Here is a 20361-nt window from a genome sequence, read left to right as displayed (position 1 = left end):
TCACAGATCAGCGCAACATTGAGGGCTGAAGGGCCTGTACTGCGCTGTAATGATCTACATTCTAAGTTCTATCTCACAAAGCCTAGCAACTGCTATAATGTAGAAAAGCTCCATCTGGAATGGGACTGACTACAATTTTCTTTCTGCAAAAGTGATATTTTATACAACCAGCTTCCAGACGTGCACCACAAGGTACCCAAGTTAGAAAATTATGAACTATTCCTTTATACCGTAAATTGTAAGTTCTGAGGTTGCGTTGACGCCGTTTGGTTGCCCGAAGTTTCACAAATGTTCTGCCTGTTCTGTCGAAGACGCACATTACTGTTATACAGACGCTCAGAATAACGACCCAATTACAGGTTACAATTCCTAGAAGCAGACAGAAGTCAGAACATTGGTATAAACTGTTTGCATACTGCTTTAACAATGTTACAGTTTGATTCAACATTTTGCTTTTTATTTTTCATAAATGGGTTCATTGCCTGCTGATTTTTTTTTCACATATTTGCAGTATAAGCTACTTAATTAGAACAGTCACATGAATACAGCAACTACAAGAACAGGTCATAAAATAGTAATTCTGCAGCAAGTAACTTACTCCTGTCTCCTCAAACCATGTCCATCATTCACATGATCCAAGTCAGGGACGTAACAGAATATTACACACTAGCGTAGATGAGTGCAGCTGCAATAATACTTATGAAGTTCAATATCATCCAGGACAAAGAAACCCACTCAACTGGTACTCCATTCACAGTATTCTACTGATGCACAGTGACAACAGTGTGCATCGTCTCCAAAATGCATTGCAGTAACTCAAGGGTCCTCTGACAGCATTTTCCAAACCTGTGACTTCTACCACCTGTCAGGACAGTGCAACAGATGCATGGGAACATCACCACCTATCAGCTATCTTGGAACCACACGTCATCCTTGCATTGAATTATATCGCATCATTCTTCACCAAGTTTGGGTCAAAACCCTGCAACTTCCTTCCTCGTATCAATCCAGCTGCCTCTCTAGTGTGGGCTACAGGAGTTCAAAAACAGCCCGCCAGCACCTTTTACAGGATGGGCAATGAATGCTGACTCACCAATGATAACCATATTCTATGAATGAGTTTTAATAAGTGTAATATGCTAAAAAGACAGTATACACCACCACAGGGAGAGTTTTAATGTCAAAGATTTGCAATTTCCTGTAGCCTTACAGATGAAGCCACAGTATGATATTTCATGAATAAAATTTACATTTTCTTTACCTTATCAGGCCTATATATTCTTCAGTAACACAATAAGACCAAGAATATTATATGTGGCAAAAAGTGAAAGAATAGTATGGAAACATCTTTTCCATTAACAAAAAAACTTTGATTAGGTTACAGGCCCCAATCAACTAGAAGTGTAACTGAATTGATGCCTAAGATTTACAAAGTATTACACTATCTGGCCTCACTGCGAAGGTGTACAGTGAGATGGTCAGTGCACTGCAGTATGCAACAAGTTGAAGCAGATAAATTTCCTAGTCAGACAAAGGTTTGAAGGAAGTGTTATGAATGGGCAATAATACACACATTTGATATTTACTTTAATCTGCAAAAAACCTCATTGTCATGTGAACTAAACTTAATAAGATATCCAGCACAGTGGAATGCATTGATGCTTTTATCAATGATTTGCAGAGAATGGGGAATATAGTAGCTCAAAAATAAAACCAGAAAAAAGTTGTCAGAATATTAGATGAAACATCACCTCACCACCTCCATTCTGATGATGATTTACCTTTAACTAAGCCAATTCATCAGACATATTGAGGTCAGTAAGCAAATTTATTTGGTATTTTGGGATGATATGGAGAACTATATCATAAAATCAGAGTGAAATGTGTTAAGCCTAAGAAGACAATTGGCCATAACGAAAATAGCAGAGGCAGAAACTGCACGTCTGAATTGGCTGAGTACCAGGAAAACGATTACGCCCAAGCTACATGTCGCAACAAGAAACCTGCACAGAATAAGTAAAAAGACATTAATAGGTGTCAAGATGCCAGAAATCAAAGAGAGCATTGATATTAAGATGCCTTTCATTACAGGCATCGAGGAATCAAGTGGAAGTAACTGGAATGCTCATTCCTTGCATGAGGGAAATAAGATCAGCATCACATTAGACAGGTGCAAAAATTTCAGTTAATACTGCTATGAAACTGGGGTTGGAGAAAAGACTCTCTTCAATCAACACCCACAGAACTACCTGGACCAGAGGTACAGAATTCAAACTCACAGGGCAACTGAATATAACCCTTCAATATAGAAGACATAAAAAAACGTTAAAAAGGGAGTATGAATAGGCAATTCAGCCCACTGAGTCTGCTCCACTATTTAATACGGTCATGGCTGATCCTCTACCTCAACACCATACTCTCATTCTCACTCCATTGCCGTGACACATACAGCTTCTGGAAATGTATTTATTTCTGATGTATATTCCATGACTTCACTTCCACTGCCTTCTGTGGTACAGAAATCCACAGGTTTACCATCCACTGAGTGAAGAAACTCTCTTCTTAGCTCAAAATGGCTTATCATGTATCAGAGTCTATGTCCTCTTGTTCTGGACTCCTTCAGCCAGGGGAAATATCATCCCTGCGTCTAGTCTGTCCAGTCAGAATTCTACAAACTTTAATGAGCTCCCCTCTCATTCTTTTGAACTCAAGTGAATACAGACAATGTATCCAATCTCTTCATGTGACAAACCTGCCATTCCAGGAATCAGTCTGGTGAAACTGTGACTTCCTATTTGGCAACTATACATTTTCTTCAAGGAGATCAAAGTTGCACATAATATTTAAGGCACGATCTGACTAAGTTCATGTCTACCTGCAAAAAGATGACCTTGCTCATACACTCAAACCCCCTTACAATGAAAGACAACATACTATCTCAGACCAAAAGTTACAACGTCAGAGTAGGGGTTTTACCTATTTAAGACAGAGATGGAGGCTTTTTTTTTCCTTTTTAGAAGTAGTGCATCTAGAATTCTATACCACAGAAGGCCATTGAGGCTGGGTCATTAAGTATATTCAATTCAATGAGATTGACAGATTTTTAGTCAAAGGGAATCAAGGGTTATGGGGAGAAGGCAGTAGAGTGGAGTTCAGGATTATCAGATAAGCCATGATCTCATTGAATAGCGTTCTGGACTCGATGAGCTGGATAGCCTACTTCTTTTCCTACACCTTTTGGTCTTACATCCAACTTGCTTTCCTTGGCTGTCAGTTAACATCACTGTAAAATGTAAACTCCTCATGGGAAGCCAACTGAAAACTCGACTCCGTAACCCAACATACTATCGATCTTAACTGCTTTTTGCACCTGTCTGCTTGCTTGCTTTCAATACGTTATGTACAAGTACACTCAGGTCTCATTGTACATCAACCGTTCCCAAAATACCATTTGATTAATATTGTGCCATTCTGTTTTTCCTACAAAAATGAACAAATTCACATCTATTCATGTTGTACTTCATCTGTCAGATATTTGCCCACTCACTGGTCTTTATGTCCTCCTCAACACTGACTTTCTCACCTTGTTTTACATTATCATTTGGAAAAATTATGTTCAATTTCCTCATCCAGATCATGAGAGTTTATTGTGAACAGCTGGAGTCCAAACAGTGATCCCTATGGCATCCTATTTGCCTACCACTCCAAAACTGAACTATTGTTTCCTACTGTTCCTGTCTGATAACCAATTCTCAATCCAGGCCAGTAAATATGGAGAGAAAAATCACTAAAACCTTGTATGAGATTCTAAACCAGAGCTGTTCAAACTTAGGCATGGAGATTTGTACTAATTGACATCTGATTTGCAGAGTAGAGAAAGTGAAAAGTCAAGAAAACCAGCCAATAAACTTCAGAACTGAATTTCTACAGCTGGTCAGAGGACTAGGAAAGTTGAATACAGCATATCACAACACCTTATGCTCTGAAAAAAAAACAAGTTTGCTGGCATATGCAGAATATTTCATCATCCATCTTGCCAAAGTAAAGGTGGAAACTGAGTCTTGAAAGAAGCGGATTTTCCATCTATACCAGAATCAATAAGGTGATACTCAAGGATGGGCTCGCCACCAAAATCCAACAGATCTATCCACAAAGACTTCAGTGCCACCCTTAAATTCTAAGTTTGTCAAAATGCCTCCACAAGTACAATAATTCAGGCAGTTGAAGCAAAGCAAACCCTCACAGGAAAACAAGAACTCAATCCCTACTCTCCAAAATACACTCATGTACAACCTGATGACTTGGAAAAAAAGTGAAAAAGATGTGCACAATCCAGTCAGATGTGGAAATAATGACAAACATTACAAAGCAGAAACACATCAATGACATAATCCTCATCAGTCTTTCCCCGTTACATCATTAAAAAACTTAATCAAGCAAGGTAAACATGATTTGATCTTTAAAACCCATAATGGCATTCGGAAATTAATCCATATTTGTCCAGTGACTTTTACTTTGATTTGAATTATCATTTACAAAACTTTCGCCCCATAGGATAAAAGCTATTTTCAAGGTTTAATTCTGCACATGGTTCAACAAGGGGAAATCATTTGCAATTCTGTAGTTACCCAGCATCACTTTATATAACAAAAGCATTCAACGATTTTGGCCCATGTCAACACAATTTCCACCCTTAATCCACTCATTATCCTCAAAAATACTCATCCAGCTTTTACTATTTATTAACCTTAAGCACAGCCAACACCCTCACATATTTGCTCTTTATCAATTTAAGCCTTTACAATTTCTGATCAGTTGCCATCTCGATCATTGTGACTTTGGCAGCATTGCATCTCATTTCAAGACTGATGCAAAGTACTCAACTCAATCCTTGCCTCCTAGCTTAATCTCCTCTGTGGTCCCAAATTAGCCTTTTCCTTTTACCATAGATATGTTATTTACATGTCATGTCCTACGTAACTGTTAAAGTAATCAGCATTACTCAACATTCATTGAAATGTAAAACTAATGCATTAATCAAAAATAAAACTATTACTTCTGAATAAGTAGAAGTTGCAGTCTTGAGAATAATTTAGAAATGCTAAGTTAGTTAAATATATTGAGTACATGGTGTTTTGAAGCATTACATTTTGTGTTAAAAGTTTTAGACTTCAGTGACTGTTTCATAAATCATGAGAAATTTACAATGTGTAGAACAGAATGTACAAGCTAATTTATTAGGTATTCAAAGATTGGCTTACCAAATCTAATATTGCCCAAAGAACAGAAATTTCACTCCATAACCATGGCAATTATTGATTAGTGCCACATGCAGCAACTTCGCCCCAGAAACATTCCCCTGCAGGCACAGACTGCCATTGGCTGCTTTCAGGTTTGATTCCAGGATGTAAATAATATGTCAGCCAGAGTGAGCAAATGTATACAAGAACATAAGACCATAGGTTTAGGAGTAGATGCAAGCCATTTGACCTATTGTCTTTGTTCCCCCATTCAATGAGATTATTGCTGACCTGACAATCCTCAACTCCACTTTACCTCATAACTCTTGATCACCTTGTTAATCAAAAGTATGACCACCTCAGCCTTGAATATACTTTGTGACTCACTTCTACAGCCTCTCAGCTAAAGAATTACACAAACTCACTACCCTCAGAGAAGAAATTCCTCCTTTCTGTCCATTTAAGGGAGCCTTGTCTACCTCCAAGTTTGACAGTTCTAACACAATCTTGGTTGGTCTCCCACATCTACATTAATCAAACTCATTCAAAATTTTGCTGTCCATGTGCTACCTTACATCACAGTCCAATCACCAGTACCCTTGGGCTCACTGACTTACACAGGCTCCAGTTCAAGCAACTTTTGATATTAAAAATGTCATTCTCATTTTCAGACCATTTCATGACTTTGCTCCTCAATATCCCTGGAAACATCTCCATCACAAAACTCTCCAATATTAATTGATCCATCATTGATATCTGTGCTTTCAGCTTATACCCTACTCTTTGGAGTGACATCTGTACAACTCTCTGCCTCTCTACAATGCTTTCCCCTTCTAAGAAACCCCTTAAAACATTTCTCTTTGACCAGGTTTTGAAAATCTGAACCAATATCTCCTCTTGTGACTTGGTGTCATATTTTGTTATATTTGTTTGGGTATTGTATTATGTTCAAGCGGACCTAACAGGATACATTGTTGTTTTCAGAATTGCTAAAACGCATAATCATTCTGTAGATGCTCAATGCAACTTATCGAAAGGTACCTTGAAAAGATGAATCAAGGCACATGAATTACATTTTCAGCAACCTAATTATTTGTACCAGAGAACTTCTGTCTCATTGTTCCTAGAGTCATCACACAACTCCTCAGAGTCATCCTGATCTCCAAGCAGCCAGTCACTAATTTTGTGTGGAAGTGCAAAAGCTCATGATGTTGTCTCTGCTGTTGCTGTGGGTATGCTGTCTTTCCTCATCAGGAATGATCCATATATATATATATATATTGCTCCCATGCTGCAGCCAAGACTGTCAGTAAGGAGCTGAAATCAGGATAAGAATTTTGTAAGTATTCATGTTCTGAGGTGTTTAGGGAATATGGACAATCAACACAGTAAGTTAGCATGCAGGTACAGCGAACAATTTAGTAGACAAGTGATATGCTGGTTTTCTTGCGAAGAGACTGAGTACAAAAATAAGAAGTCAGTACATTGGTTCATGGCACAAGCGAATTGTACTCTGTAGATTTAGGTGATCTTGTATCTGAAGTGACTGGGATATGATAGATACTAAGAGGCTGTTCTCCCTGGTGTGGAATCTAGAACACAGATGTTCAGCTTAAGAGGCATTTAAAACTGAAGTGTAGAAAAATTCCTTCATGGCAAGAGTTGTGTACCTTTGGAATTAATTACCCCAGAAACTTGCTCCACTATTGAAGATACGTAAGACTGACAGAGAACAACATCTGGTCTTTCAGTGAATTTAGGGATAGGGAAAAACATTCAGACAATTCAATTAAAAACCAAAGCTCAGCCAAAATCATACTGAATGGTAGACATGGCTCAAAAGGTTGAATGGTTTACTCTTGATTCCATTCTTAAGGAGCTATCATATTCTCGCCTTGTCTGAAGGTCCATTTCAGGTAAGGAGGAAACCGGAATAGTCTCCACTTCCATAAACATACTTTGCAGGGCAGACTGGAGGCCTGTGACCAGTGGAGTGCCACAAGGTTCAATGCTAGGTCCTCTACTTTTTGTCATATACATAAATGATTTGGATGCGAGCATAAGAGGTACAGTTAGTAAATTTGCAGATGACACCAAAATTGGAGGTGTAGTGGACAGCGAAGAGGGTTCCATCAAATTACAACAGGATCTGGACCAAATGGGCCAATGGGCTGAGAAGTGGCAGATAGAGTTTAATTCAGATAAATGCAAGGTGCTACATTTTGGGAAAGCAAATTTTAGCAGGACCTATACACTTAATGGTAAGGTCCTAGGGAGTGTTGCTGAACAAAGAGACCTTGGAGTGCAGGTTCATAGCTCCTTGAAAGTGGAGTCGCAGATAGATAGGATAGTGAAGGAGGCATTTGGTATGCTTTCCTTTATTGATCAGAGTATTGAGTACAGGAGTTGGGAGGTCATGTTGCGGGTGTACAGGACATTGATTAGGCCACTGTTGGAATATTGAGTGCAATTCTGGTCTCCTTCCTATCGGAAAGATGTTGTGAAACTTGAAAGGGTTCAGAAAAGATTTACAAGAATGTTGCCAGGGTTGGAGGATTTGAGCTATGGGGAGAGGCTGAACAGGCTGGGGCTGTTTTCCCTGGAGTGTCGGAGGCTGAGGGGTGACCTTATAGAGGTTTACAAAATTATGAGGGGCATGGATAGGATAAATAGACAGTCTTTTCCCTGGGGTCGGGGAGTCCAGAACTACAGGGCATAGGTTTAGGATGAGAGGGGAAAGATATAAAAGAGACCTAAGGGGCAACGTTTTCACGCAGAGGGTGGTACATGTATGGAATGAGCTGCCAGAGGATGTGGTGGAGGCTGGTACAAGTGCAACATTTAAGAGGCATTTGGATGGGTATATGAATAGGAAGGGTTTGGAGGGATATGGGCCAGGTGCTGGCAGGTGGGACTAGATTGGGTTGGGATATCTGGTCGGCATGGACAGGTTGGACCAAAGGGTCTGTTTCCATGCTGTACATCTCTATGACCCTATGACCTGCAGAGGTCTCTAAACCAAAGGATAATCAGTATCTCAGAAGTATATTAGATTAGAAACAGAGACAAAAGGCTGGTATTAACCAAGGATTGAGAGTTGTAAACAACTTAGGACTCTGAGACATGCTGATGTCTAAAATCAAGCCTATATTTCTCCATACATTGTTTCAAAGAAAATTAAAGTTTTACACATTAGGAAAAGGGTAAACTAAATCAGGTGATTAGCTGATTCAGTTTGTTGCATAGTAGAATGAGGGAACAAATCAAGGCCAATATGCATTTACAGGAGAATTACAGAAAATGAAAAATATTTGGTCCTGCCTGCAACAAAAAGATCAAAAACACAATGCGAGAAAAATCAAGAGCGTTTGTTCATTTTCGTGAATACATGAATTTTGAAGGCTGATCAGCAGAACTATTCACTCAGGGCCTTGTGTGAGAAAGGATACTGCTCATTAACGGAATGTATACTCGTAGTCTGTACTCACCCAAGGTAACGTTCTTTGCAGTAGTGTCATTACAGGAGTGGTAGTACCGCACTAACCAGACAATTCCTATGATTGCGTATGCAAATTCTATTAGCACAATTGCTGCAAGAAAAAAAACAGCCAAGCAACTGGGTTATGTTCTTTTTTCAATGAGGCATACTTTTACTTATAAGTACACATACAGACAATTTAGTACCGAATTATTTAACTGGAAAAAAAATCAATCACTACATCTAATTCATACTGTCAATCTGAGGTTACGGCATAATTGTTGAGCATTAGAATAGGTTGCAAGACTAGTCTCAGTTACAAATCACTTCTTTCTGCAACTATTGCATTGCCATCCCAATAAAACCTTTGAAAATATAATGTTCTTTCCTTTCTCTTTTGTCTATAACACAGAATGCTTAAATCTTTGGTTGAATTTAATGACTAAAAAGGAATGTATTTGAACAATGCACATGAAACAAATCCTGCCAGATATAGTTTACAAGTTTAGAACAGGGTGGTTTGAAATACAAAACCAATAAACTTCTCCAAAATACATAGTAAGTCAATCAGTATCTGATAGAACAATGATCTTGATTGGGTTCCTGTGACTGCTCCCTTCATCATTGATCAGGCATGAAACAGTGCCAATAATACCTACAAAGAAGCGATAAGAGATTTGCAAAAAGCTTGAGATAACAGTTACTATAGGAACACCATAAATGCATCACAGAATGAACTACATGGTTAAATTAAAAAGCCAATCACCTTTTGAGGATAATTAGGGGTCCATAATAAGTTAAATCTAACATGTGTCTCTCTACAAAAATACAAAGATTTGGTACTCTACAAAAATAGACCAGTAGGCTTGTTGCATCCACAAAGGTTTTCAAAATGCAAATCATACCACTCCCACACCTTTTTCTGCAGCCCAATCATTCTTTTCCCTTCTTTTAAGACCATAAGACCATAAGACATAGGAGTGGAAGTAAGGCCATTCGGCCCATCGAGTCCACTCCGCCATTCAATCATGGCTGATGCGCATTTCAGCTCCACTTGCCAGCGTTCTCCCCGTAGCCCTTAATTCCTCTAGACAACAAGAACCTATCAATCTCGGCCTTGAAGACATTTAGCGTCCCGGCTTCCACTGCACTCCGTGGCAATGAATTCCACAGGCCCACCACTCTCTGGCTGAAGAAATGTCTCCGCATTTCCGTTCTGAAATGACCCCCTCTAATTCTAAGGCTGTGTCCACGGGTCCTAGTCTCCTCGCCTAACGGAAACAATTTTCTAGCATCCACCTTTTCAAAGCCATGTATTATTTTGTACGTCTCTATTAGATCTCCCCTTAATCTTCTAAACTCCAACGAATACAATCCCAGTATCCTCAGCCGTTCCTCATATGCTAGACCTGTCATTCCAGGGATCATCCGTGTGAATCTCCGCTGGACACGTTCCAGTGCCAGTATGTCCTTCCTGAGGTGTGGGGACCAAAACTGGACACAGTACTCCAAATGGGGCCTAACCAGAGCTTTATAAAGTCTTAGTAGTACATCTCTGCTTTTATATTCCAACCCTCTTGAGATAAGAGACAACATTGCATTCGCTTTCTTAATCACAGACTCAACCTGCATGTTTACCTTTAGAGAATCCTCGACTAGCACTCCCAGATCCCTTTGTGCTTTGGCTTTATTAAGTTTCTCACCATTTAGAAAGTAGTCCATTCCTATATTCTTTTTGCCAAAGTGCAAGACCTCGCACTTGCTCACGTTAAATTCCATCAGCCATTTCCTGGACCACTCTCCCAACCTGCCTAGATCCTTCTGTAGCCTCCCCACTTCCTCAGTACTACCTGCCTGTCTACCTAACTTTGTATCATCGGCAAACTTCGCTAGAATGCCCCCGGTTCCCTCATCCAAATCATTAATATATAATGCGAACAGCTGTGGCCCCAGCACCGAACCCTGCGGGACACCGCTCGGCACCGGCTGCCATTCTGAAAAAGAACCTTTTATCCCAACTCTCTGCCTTCTATTAGATAGCCAATCCTCAATCCATCCCAGCAGCTCACCTCGAACACCATGGGCCCTCACCTTGCTCAGCAGTCTCCCGTGTGGCACCTTATCAAAGGCCTTTTGAAAGTCCAGATAGACCACATCCACTGGGTTCCCCTGGTCTAACCTACTTGTTACCTCTTCAAAAAATTCCAACAGGTTTGTCAGGCATGACCTCCCTTTACTAAATCCATGTTGACTTGTTCTAATCAGACTCTGCTCTTCCAAGAATTTAGAAACCTCATCCTTAATGATGGATTCTAGAATTTTACCAACAACCGAGGTTAAGCTGATTGGCCTATAATTTTCCATCTTTTGCCTTGATCCTTTCTTGAACAAGGGGGTTACTACAGCCATCTTCCAATCATCCGGGACCTTTCCTGACTCCAGTGACTCTTGAAAGATCTCAACCAATGCCTCTGCTATTTCGTCAGCAACCTCCCTCAGAACTCTAGGGTGTATCCCATCAGGGCCAGGAGATTTATCAATTTTAAGACTTTTTAACTTTTCTAGCACTATCTCTTTCGTAATGGCAACCATACTCAACTCAGCCCCGTGACACCCTTTAATTTTTGGGATATTACTCATGTCTTCCACTGTGAAAACTGACGCAAAGTACTTGTTAAGTTCTCCTGCTATTTCCTTATCTCCCATCACTAGGCTCCCTGCATCAGTTTGAAGTGGCCCAATGTCTACTTTTGCCTGTCGTTTGTTTCTTATGTACTGAAAGAAACTTTTACTATTATTTCTAATATTACTGGCTAGCCTACCTTCATATTTGATCCTCTCATTTCTTATTACACTCTTTGTTATCTTCTGTTTGCTTTTGTATCCTTCCCAATCTTCTGATTTCCCACTGTTCTTAGCCACTTTATAGGATCTCTCTTTTTCTTTAATACATTTCCTGACTTCCTTTGTCAGCCAAGGTTGTCTAATCCCTCCCCGGTTAATCTTTCTTTTCTTGGGAATGAACCTCTGTACAGTGTCCTCAATTATACCTACAAACTCCTGCCATTTTTGCTCTAGTGTCTTCCCGGTTAGCCTCTGCTTCCAGTCTATTTTAGTCAGTTCCTCTCTCATGCCCTCATAATTACCTTTATTCAACTGTAACACCATTACATCAGATTTTGTCTTCTCCCTTTCAAACTCCAGACTGAACTCTACCATATTATGGTCGCTACTTCCTAAGGGTTCCCTTACTTTAAGATCTTTTATAGAGTCTGGTTCATTGCAAAGCACTAGGTCCAGAATAGCCTGCTCTCTTGTGGGCTCCATGACAAGCTGTTCCAAAAAGCCATCCTGTAAGCATTCCATGAATTCCCTTTCTTTAGATCCACTAGCAACATTATTTACCCAGTCCACCTGCATATTGAAGTCACCCATGATCAATGTAACCTTGCCTTTCTGACATGCCTTCTCTATTTCCCGGTACATGTTGCGTCCCTGGTCCTGACCACTGTTAGGAGGTCTGTACACAACTCCAATTATGGTTTTTTTGCCTTTGTGGTTCCTCAATTCCACCCACACAGACTCCACATCATCCGACCCTATGTCATTCAATACCATAGATTTAATTTTGTTCTTAACTAACAAGGCAACCCCACCCCCTCTGCCCATTAATTGTTTAATATATTTTTAAAACCATGACTGAACCTGTCTGCACCACACTCTCAAACAATGCATTTCGGTTCCTAACCACTGATTCTCTAAAAAGCTCCTTCCTCATGTTGTCCTTGATTATTTTGTCTCTTTAAATTGGTGTATTTTTATCATCAACCTCCTCATGGACAGGAATGGTTTCTCCCTGTCAATTCCTGATACCATATTCATGATAATTCTGGAGCCGCCTCACATTTTCCCTCACTTAAATAGACTTCTGCAATCCTCTGTTCTCTTTCCCCTCTTATGCTAGTCTAACTTCTCCTTAAATGCATCTATATTATCCACTTCAACCACTCCTTGTACATATGATCATGGGTTCCGCATTCTCATCGCTCTTCGGAGGAAGAACTTTCTTTTGAGTTCCCTATTAGACCTTTCAATTACCAAATTAGGCGATGATTCTAGTCATCATTTCCTGCAAGTGAAAACATTCTGTTCTATTAATTCCACCTAAAACTTTTGTAATTTTAAAGACCTCTATTAGGTCAACCTCTGCATTTTTTTCCCTAATCTGTTGTGCATTTCTGATATGTATACACATTTTTATTATCAGCCCTGCAATCTTTCTCTGCATCCTCTCAAATGTCTGTATATCCTTCAAACAAAATAGCAGCCTGAACTACATGAAGTAGTCCATGTAGTTTAGCCAGTTTTTCCTGTGCTTAACACAACCTTCCTACTTGCCAATCATATTCCCCTAGAAATATACAATGGTTACCCTTGCTTTCACGCTGGCCTTGTTAACCTGTAGTGAAACAGTTTTGTCATAGAATCATAAAGTCATAGAGATATACAGCAGGGAAACAGACCCTTCAGTCCAACCCATCCATGCTGACCAGATATCCCAAGCCAATCTAGTCCCACCTGCCAGCACCTGGGCCAAATACCTGCAAACTTCCCATTCATATACCCATCCAAATACCCATCATATACCCATCCAAATCATACTAGCCTCCACCACTTCCTCTGGCAGCTCATTCCATACATGTACCACCCTCTGCATGAAAACGTTGCCCCTTAGGACTCTTTTATATCTTTCCCCCTCACCCTAAACCTATGCCCTCTAGTTCTGGAATCCCCCACCCCAGAGAAAAGACTTTGTCTATTTATCCTATCCATGCCCCTCATAATTTTGTAAACCTCTATAAGGTCACCGCTCAGCCTCCGACGCTCCAGGGAAAACAGACCCAGCCTGTTCAGCCTCTCCCTATAGCTCAAATCCTCCAACCCTGGCAATATCCTTGTAAATCTTTTCTGAACCCTTTCAAGTTTCACATCTTTCCGATAGGAAGGAAGCCAGAATTGCACGCAATATTCCAACAGTGGCCTAACCAATTTCCTATACAGCCACAATATGACATCCCAACTCCTGTACTCAATACTCTGATCAATAAAGGAAAGAATACCAAACGCCTTCTTCACTATCCTATCTACCTGCGACTCCACTTTCAAGGAGCTATGAACTTGCACTCCAAGGTCTCTTTGTCCAGCAACACTCTCTAGGACCTTACCATTAAGTGTATAAGTCCTGCTAAAATTTGCTTTCCCAAAATGCAGCATCTCGCATTTATCTGAATTAAACTCCATCTGCCACTTCTCAGTCCACTCGCCCATCTGGTCTAGATCCTGTTGTAATCTGAGGTAACCCTCTTCGCTGTCCACTACACCTCCAATTTTGGTGTCATCTGCAAACTTACTAATTGTACCTTTTATGCTGGCATTCAAATCATTTATGTAAATGACAAAAAGTAGAGGACCCAGCACCGATCCTTATGGCACTCCACTGGTCACAGGCCTCCAGTCTGAAAAATAACCTTCCACCACCATCCTCTGTATTCTACCTTTGAGCCAGTTCTGTATCCAAATTGCTAGTTCTCCCGGTATTCCATGAGATCTGACCTTGCTAATCAGTCTACCATGGGGAACCTTGTCGAATGTCTTACTGAAGTCCACACAGATCACATCTACTGCTCTGCCCTCATCAATCTTCTTTGTTATTTCTTCAAAAAACTCAATCAAGTTTGTGAGACATGATGACCCATGCACAAAGCCATGTTGACGATCCCTAATCAGTACTTGCCTTTCCAAATACATGTGCATCCTGTCCCTCAGGATTCCCTCCAACAACTTCTCCAGCACTGAGGTCAAGCTCACCAGTCTACAGTTCCCTGGCTTGTTTTTACCGCTCTTCTTAAACAGTGGCACCACGATTGCCAACCTCCAGTCTTCCGGCACCTCACCTGTGACTATTGATGATACAAATATCTCAGCAGGAGGCCCAGTAATCACTTCTCTAGCTTCCCACAGAGTTCTCGGGTACACCTGATCAGGTCCTGGGGATTTATCCACCTTTAACTGTTTCAAGACATCCAGCACTTCCTCCTCTGTAATCTGGACATTTTGCAAGATGTCATTATCTATTTCCCTACAGTCTATATCTTTCATATCCTTTTCCACAGTAAATACTGATGCAAAATATTCATTTAGTATCTTCCCCATTTTCTGTGGCTCCACACAAAGGCTGCCTTGCTGATCTTTACGGGCCCTATTCTCTCCCTAGTTACCCTTTTGTCCTTAATATATTTGTAAAAACCCTTTGGATTCTCCTTAATTCTATTTGCCAAAGCTATCTCATGTCCCCTTTTTGCCCTCCTGATTTCCCTTTCTTTTTTTGAGTGCGAGCAGCAGCGGAGGTAAGACAAACCCGGAAGACTGCAGCTATGGTAAGGCAGTTTTTAAAAATTACTTACCGGTAGCAGGCAACGGTGTTTTCTCTTTCACAGAAGGAGCGAGAGCAGCGGAGAAAGTGACAAGGACCAGAGGGCCAGCCGGGAAGGGAAGCAGTGACCATATATATCAGCAAGGCAGCTAAACCCGAGACTCTACAACTGTAGTGTCTCCCACCCAGCCTCTCCTCTAACCCAGTTAATAAGGTAAGGTTCATTCTAAATTTCTTCTATTGAATATAAGTTTGTTATTAATTTTATAGCAACTTGAACGAAGCTTTCTACTTTAGTACTGAGTGGGTGTTCAGATAAGTGGGGTATGGATGCTAGGGCAGTTGCTTGCTCCTCCTGCAGAGTGTCGCACATGTCTCCGCTGGCGACATCTGCGGGAAGTGCACCCAACTCCAGCTCCTTGAAAACCATGTGAGGGAATTGGAGCTGGAGCTGGATGAACTACAGATCATTCGGGAGGCTGAGGGGGTAATTGAGAGGAGTTACCGGGAGTTAGTCACTCCTAAGGCTCAGGACAAGGATAGATGGTTTACATTTAGTGGGAGGAAAGGGAACAGACAGACAGTGCAGAGGTCCCTGTGGACATTCCCCTCAGCAATAAGTATACCATTTTGGATACTGCTTGGGGGGGGAGGGGGAAGACCTACCAGAGGAAAGCCATAGTAGTCAGTTCTCTGGCACTGAGCCTGACACTGTGGCAAAGAAGGGAAGGGGGCAGAATAGAAAAGTACTCGTGGTAGGGGACTTGATAATTAGGGGAATCGACAGGAGATTTTGTGGTCAGGATCAGGATTCCCGGAAGGTATGTTGCCTCCCTGGTGTCAGGGTCCAGGATGTCTCCAATCGGGTGTATAAGGTTCTAAAAGGGGAGGGCGAACAGCCAGAAATCCTGTTACATATTGGCACGAATGATATAGCCAGAAGGAGGATTGAGGATATAAAAAGTGATTTCAGGGAGTTAGGATAGAAGCTGCAAAACAGGACGAACAGAGTAGTGTTCTCTAGTTTACTACCGGTGCCACGAGATAGCGAGGCGAGGAACAGGGAGCGGGCGCAGCTTAACACGTGGCTGCGCAGCTGGTGTAACAGGGAGGGCTTCAGATATGTAGATAATTGGGATGCCTTCTGGGGAAGGTGTGACCTGTACAAGAAGGACGGTTTGCATCTGAACTGGAAGGGGACCAATGTCCTGGGTGGAAGGTTTGCTCGAGTAGTTCGAGAGGGTTTAAACTAGTATGGCAGGGGGGTGGGAATCTGAGCTATATACCGGAGGTGAGAGTTGATGCAGATGAGGCAATAGCAAGAGGTAGACCAGCTAGTGGGAAGGATTTTCCTGGGAAAGAACCAAAGGATCAGTTAAAGTGTGTTTGCTTTAGCAGGAATAAAAGTGATGAACTTAGAGCATGGATCAGTACCTGGTGCTATGATGTTGTGGCCATAACAGAGACATGAGTTTCTCAGGGGCAGGAATGGTTGCTGGATGTTCCAGGGTTTAGAGCATTTAAAAAGAATAGGGAGGGGGGAAAAGAGGAGGGGGTGTAGCACTACCAATCAGAGAGGGCATCACAGCTACAGAAGTTGCCATTGTCGAGGAAGATCTGCCTACCGAGTCAGTATGGATGGAAATCAGGAACAGCAAGGGAGCAGTCACCTCATTAGGGGTTTACTACAGGCCCCCCAATAGCAGCAGGGAGATTGAAGAAAGCATAGGTCAGCAGATTTTGGAAAAGTGTGGACGTAGTAGGGTTGTTGTAATGGGTGACTTCAACTTTCCCAATATTGATTGGAACCCCCTTCGAGCAGAAGGTTTAAATGGAGCGGTTTTTGTAAGGTGTGTTCAGGAGGGTTTCCTAACTCAGTACGTTGACAGGCCAACAAGGGGAGAGGCCATTCTAGATTTAGTGCTCGGAAACGAGCCAGGGCAAGTATCAGATCTTGTGGTGGGAGAGCATTTTGGTGATAGTGACAACAACTGCCTCACATTCTACATAGCTATGGAGGAGGAGAGGGTTAGGCAAAATGGGAGGATATTTAATTTGGGAAGAGGAAACTATGATGCGATTAGACATGAGTTAGGAAGCATGGACTGGGAGCAATTGTTCCATGGTAAAGGCACTATAAACATGTGGACACTGTTTAAGGAACAGTTGTTGCAAGTGATGAATAAATATGTCCCTCTGAGACAGGCAAGAAGGGGTAAGGTAAAGGAACCTTGGATGATGGTGGAGCTTCTCGTCAAAAGGAAAAAAGTAGCTTACATAAGGGTGGAGGAAACAAGTTTAGATTAGATTACTTACAGTGTGGAAACAGGCCCTTCAGCCCAACAAGTCCACACCGATCCGCCGAAGCGTAACCCACCCATTCCTGTACATTTACCCCTTACCTAACACTACGGGCAATTTAGCATGGCCAATTCACCTGACGTGCACATCTTTGGACTGTGGGAGGAAACCGGAGCACCCGGAGGAAACCCACGCAGACACGGGGAGAATGTGCAAACTCCACACAGTCAGTCGCCTGAAGTGGATATTGAACCCGGGTCTCTGGCGCTGTGAAGCAGCAGTGCTAACCACTGTGCCACCGTGCTGCCCACTAGGGTCAAGCTCAGCTCGAGAGGATTACAGGCAGGCGAGGAAGGAGCTCAAAAATGGTCGAGGAGAGCAAGGAGGGGGCACGAGAAAGGCTTGGCAGAACGGATTAGGGAGAACACAAAGGCATTTTACACTTGTGAGGAATAAGAGAATGGTCATAGAAAGAGTAGGGCCGACCAGGGATAGCATAGGGACCTTGTGCATGGAGTCTGAGGAGGTAGGGGTAGAGCTAAATGCATTTTTTGCTTCTGTCTTTACGAAAGAAACAAACTTTGTAGTGAATGAAACCTTTGAAGAGCAGGTGTGCATGCTGGAATGGATAGAAACAGAGGAAGCTGATGTGCTGAAATTTTGTCAAACATTAAGATTGACAAGTCGCCAGTCCCGGACCAGATTTGTTCTCGGCTGCTTTGGGAAATGAGAAATGCAATTGCTTCGCCACTTGCGAAGACCTTTGCATCCTCGCTCTCCACTGGAGTCGTACCTGAGGACTGGAGAGAGGCAAATGTAATTCCTCTCTTCAAGAAAGGAAATAGGGAAATCCCCGGCAACTACAGAACAGTAAGTCTCACGTCTGTCATCTGCAAGGTGCTAGAAAGGATTCTGAGGGATAGGATTTATGATCATCTGGAAGAGCATGGCTTGATTAAATGCAGTCAACACGGCTTTGTGAGGGGCAGGTCATGCCTCACAAACCTTATCGAGTTCTTTGAGGATGTGACTAGAAAAGTTGATGAGGGTCGAGCTGTGGATGTGGTGTATATGGACTTCAGCAAGGCAGTTGATAAGGTTCCCCATTGTAGGCTCATTCAGAAGGTCAGGAGGAATGAGATACAGGGGAACTTAGCTGTCTGTATACAGAATTGGTTGGCCAACAGAAGACAGCAAGTGGTAGTAGAAGGAAAATATTCTGCCTGGAAGTCAGTGGTGAGTGGTGTTCCACAGGGCTCTGTCCTTGGGCTTCTACTGTTTGTAATTTTTATTAGTGGCTTGAATAAGGGGATTGAAGGATGGGTCAGCAAGTTTGCAGGTGACACAAAGGTTGGAGGTGTCGTTGACAGTATAGAGGGCTGTTGTAGGCTGCAGCGGGACATTGACAGGATGGGCTGAGAGGAGCCAGATGGAGTTCAACCTGGATAAATGCGAGGTGATGTATTTTGGAAGGTCGAATTTGAAAACTGAGTACAGGATTAAGGATAGGATTCTTGGCAGTGTGGAGGAACAGAGGGATCTTGGTGTGCAAGTACATAGATCCCTTAAAATGGCCACCCAAGTGGACAGGGTTGTTAAGAAAGCATACGGTGTTTTGGTTTTCATTAACAGGGGGATCGAGTTTAAGAGTCGTGAGATCTTGTTGCAGCTCCATAAAACTTTGGTTAGACCACACTTGGAATACTGCATCCAGTTCTGGTTGCCCTATTATAGGAAAGATGTGGATGCTTTGGAGAGGGTTGAGAGGAGGTTTACCAGGATGCTGCCTGGACTGGAAGGCTTATCTTATGAAGAGAGGTTGACTGAGCTCAGACTTTTTTCATTGGAGAAAAGGAGGAGGAGGAGAGGGGACCTAATTGAGGTATACAAGATAATGTGAGGCATTGATAGAATCGATAACCAGAGACTATTTCCCAGGGCAGAAATGGCTAACACGAGGGGTCATAGTTTTAAGCTGGTTGGAGGAAAGTATAGAGGGGATGTCAGAGGTGGGTTCTTTACACAGAGAGTTGTGAGAACATGGAATGCGTCCCCAGCAGCAGTTGTGGAAGCAAGGTCATTGGGGACATTTAAGAAACTGCTGGTCATGCATATGGTCACAGAAGTTTGAGGGTGCATACATGAGGATCAATGGTCGGCACAACATCGTGAGCTGAAGGGCCTGTTCTGTGCCGTACTGTTCTATGTTCTAAGTATACTCCTACTTCCTTTATACTCTTCTAAGGATCTATCCTGTCTATATCTGACATATGCTTCCGTCTTTTTCTTAACCAAATACTCAATTTCTTTAGTCACCCAGCGTTCCCTATACCTACCAGCCTTCCCTTTCACCATGACAGGAATATACTTTCTCTGGATTCTTGTTATCTCATTTCTGAAGGCTTCCCATTTTCTAGCCGTCCCTTTACCTGCGAACATCTGCCCCCAATCAGCTTTCAAAAGTTCTTGCCTAATACCGTCAAAATTGGCCTTTCTCCAATTTAGAACTTCAACTTTTAGATCTAGTCTATCCTTTTCCATCATGATTTTAAAACAAATAGAATTCTGGTCGCTGGCCCCAAAGTGCTCCCCACTGACACCTCAGTCACCTGCCTTGCCTTATTTCCCAAGAGTAGCTCCAAGTTTTGCACCTTCTCCAGTAGGTACATCCACATACTGAATCAGAAAATTTTCTTGTACGCACTTAAGAAATTCCTCTCTGTCTAAACCTTTGACACTATGGCAGCCCCAGTCGATGTTTGGAAAGTTAAAATCCCCTATCATAACTACCCTATTATTCTTAAAGATAGCTGAAATCTCCTTACAAGTTTGCTTCTCAATTTCCCTCTGACTATTGGGGGGTCTATAATACAATCCTAATAAGGTGATCATTCCTCTCTTATCTCTCA

At 41.9% G+C, this 20361-nt stretch overlaps 1 protein-coding gene across 18 annotated transcripts in view; it reads right to left on the bottom strand.

The window, feature by feature from the left end:
* dagla (diacylglycerol lipase, alpha) overlaps positions 1–20361 on the bottom strand; it is a 357270-nt gene that overhangs the window by 119389 nt on the left and 217520 nt on the right. For all 18 annotated transcript variants that reach the window (XM_072592163.1, XM_072592162.1, XM_072592161.1 and 15 more), the window contains 2 exons: positions 8729–8830; positions 231–369 (listed from right to left, as the gene is read on the bottom strand). In XM_072592163.1, the coding sequence (XP_072448264.1) occupies positions 231–369; positions 8729–8830 (241 nt within the window). The remainder of the gene's footprint in view (positions 1–230; positions 370–8728; positions 8831–20361) is intronic.

Source organism: Chiloscyllium punctatum, chromosome 22 (assembly GCF_047496795.1).
Source record: "Chiloscyllium punctatum isolate Juve2018m chromosome 22, sChiPun1.3, whole genome shotgun sequence".
Classification (NCBI taxonomy): Eukaryota; Metazoa; Chordata; class Chondrichthyes; order Orectolobiformes; family Hemiscylliidae; genus Chiloscyllium; species Chiloscyllium punctatum.
Note: the sequence above shows the minus strand (reverse complement) of the source record. Positions and strands in the feature narration are given on the sequence as shown.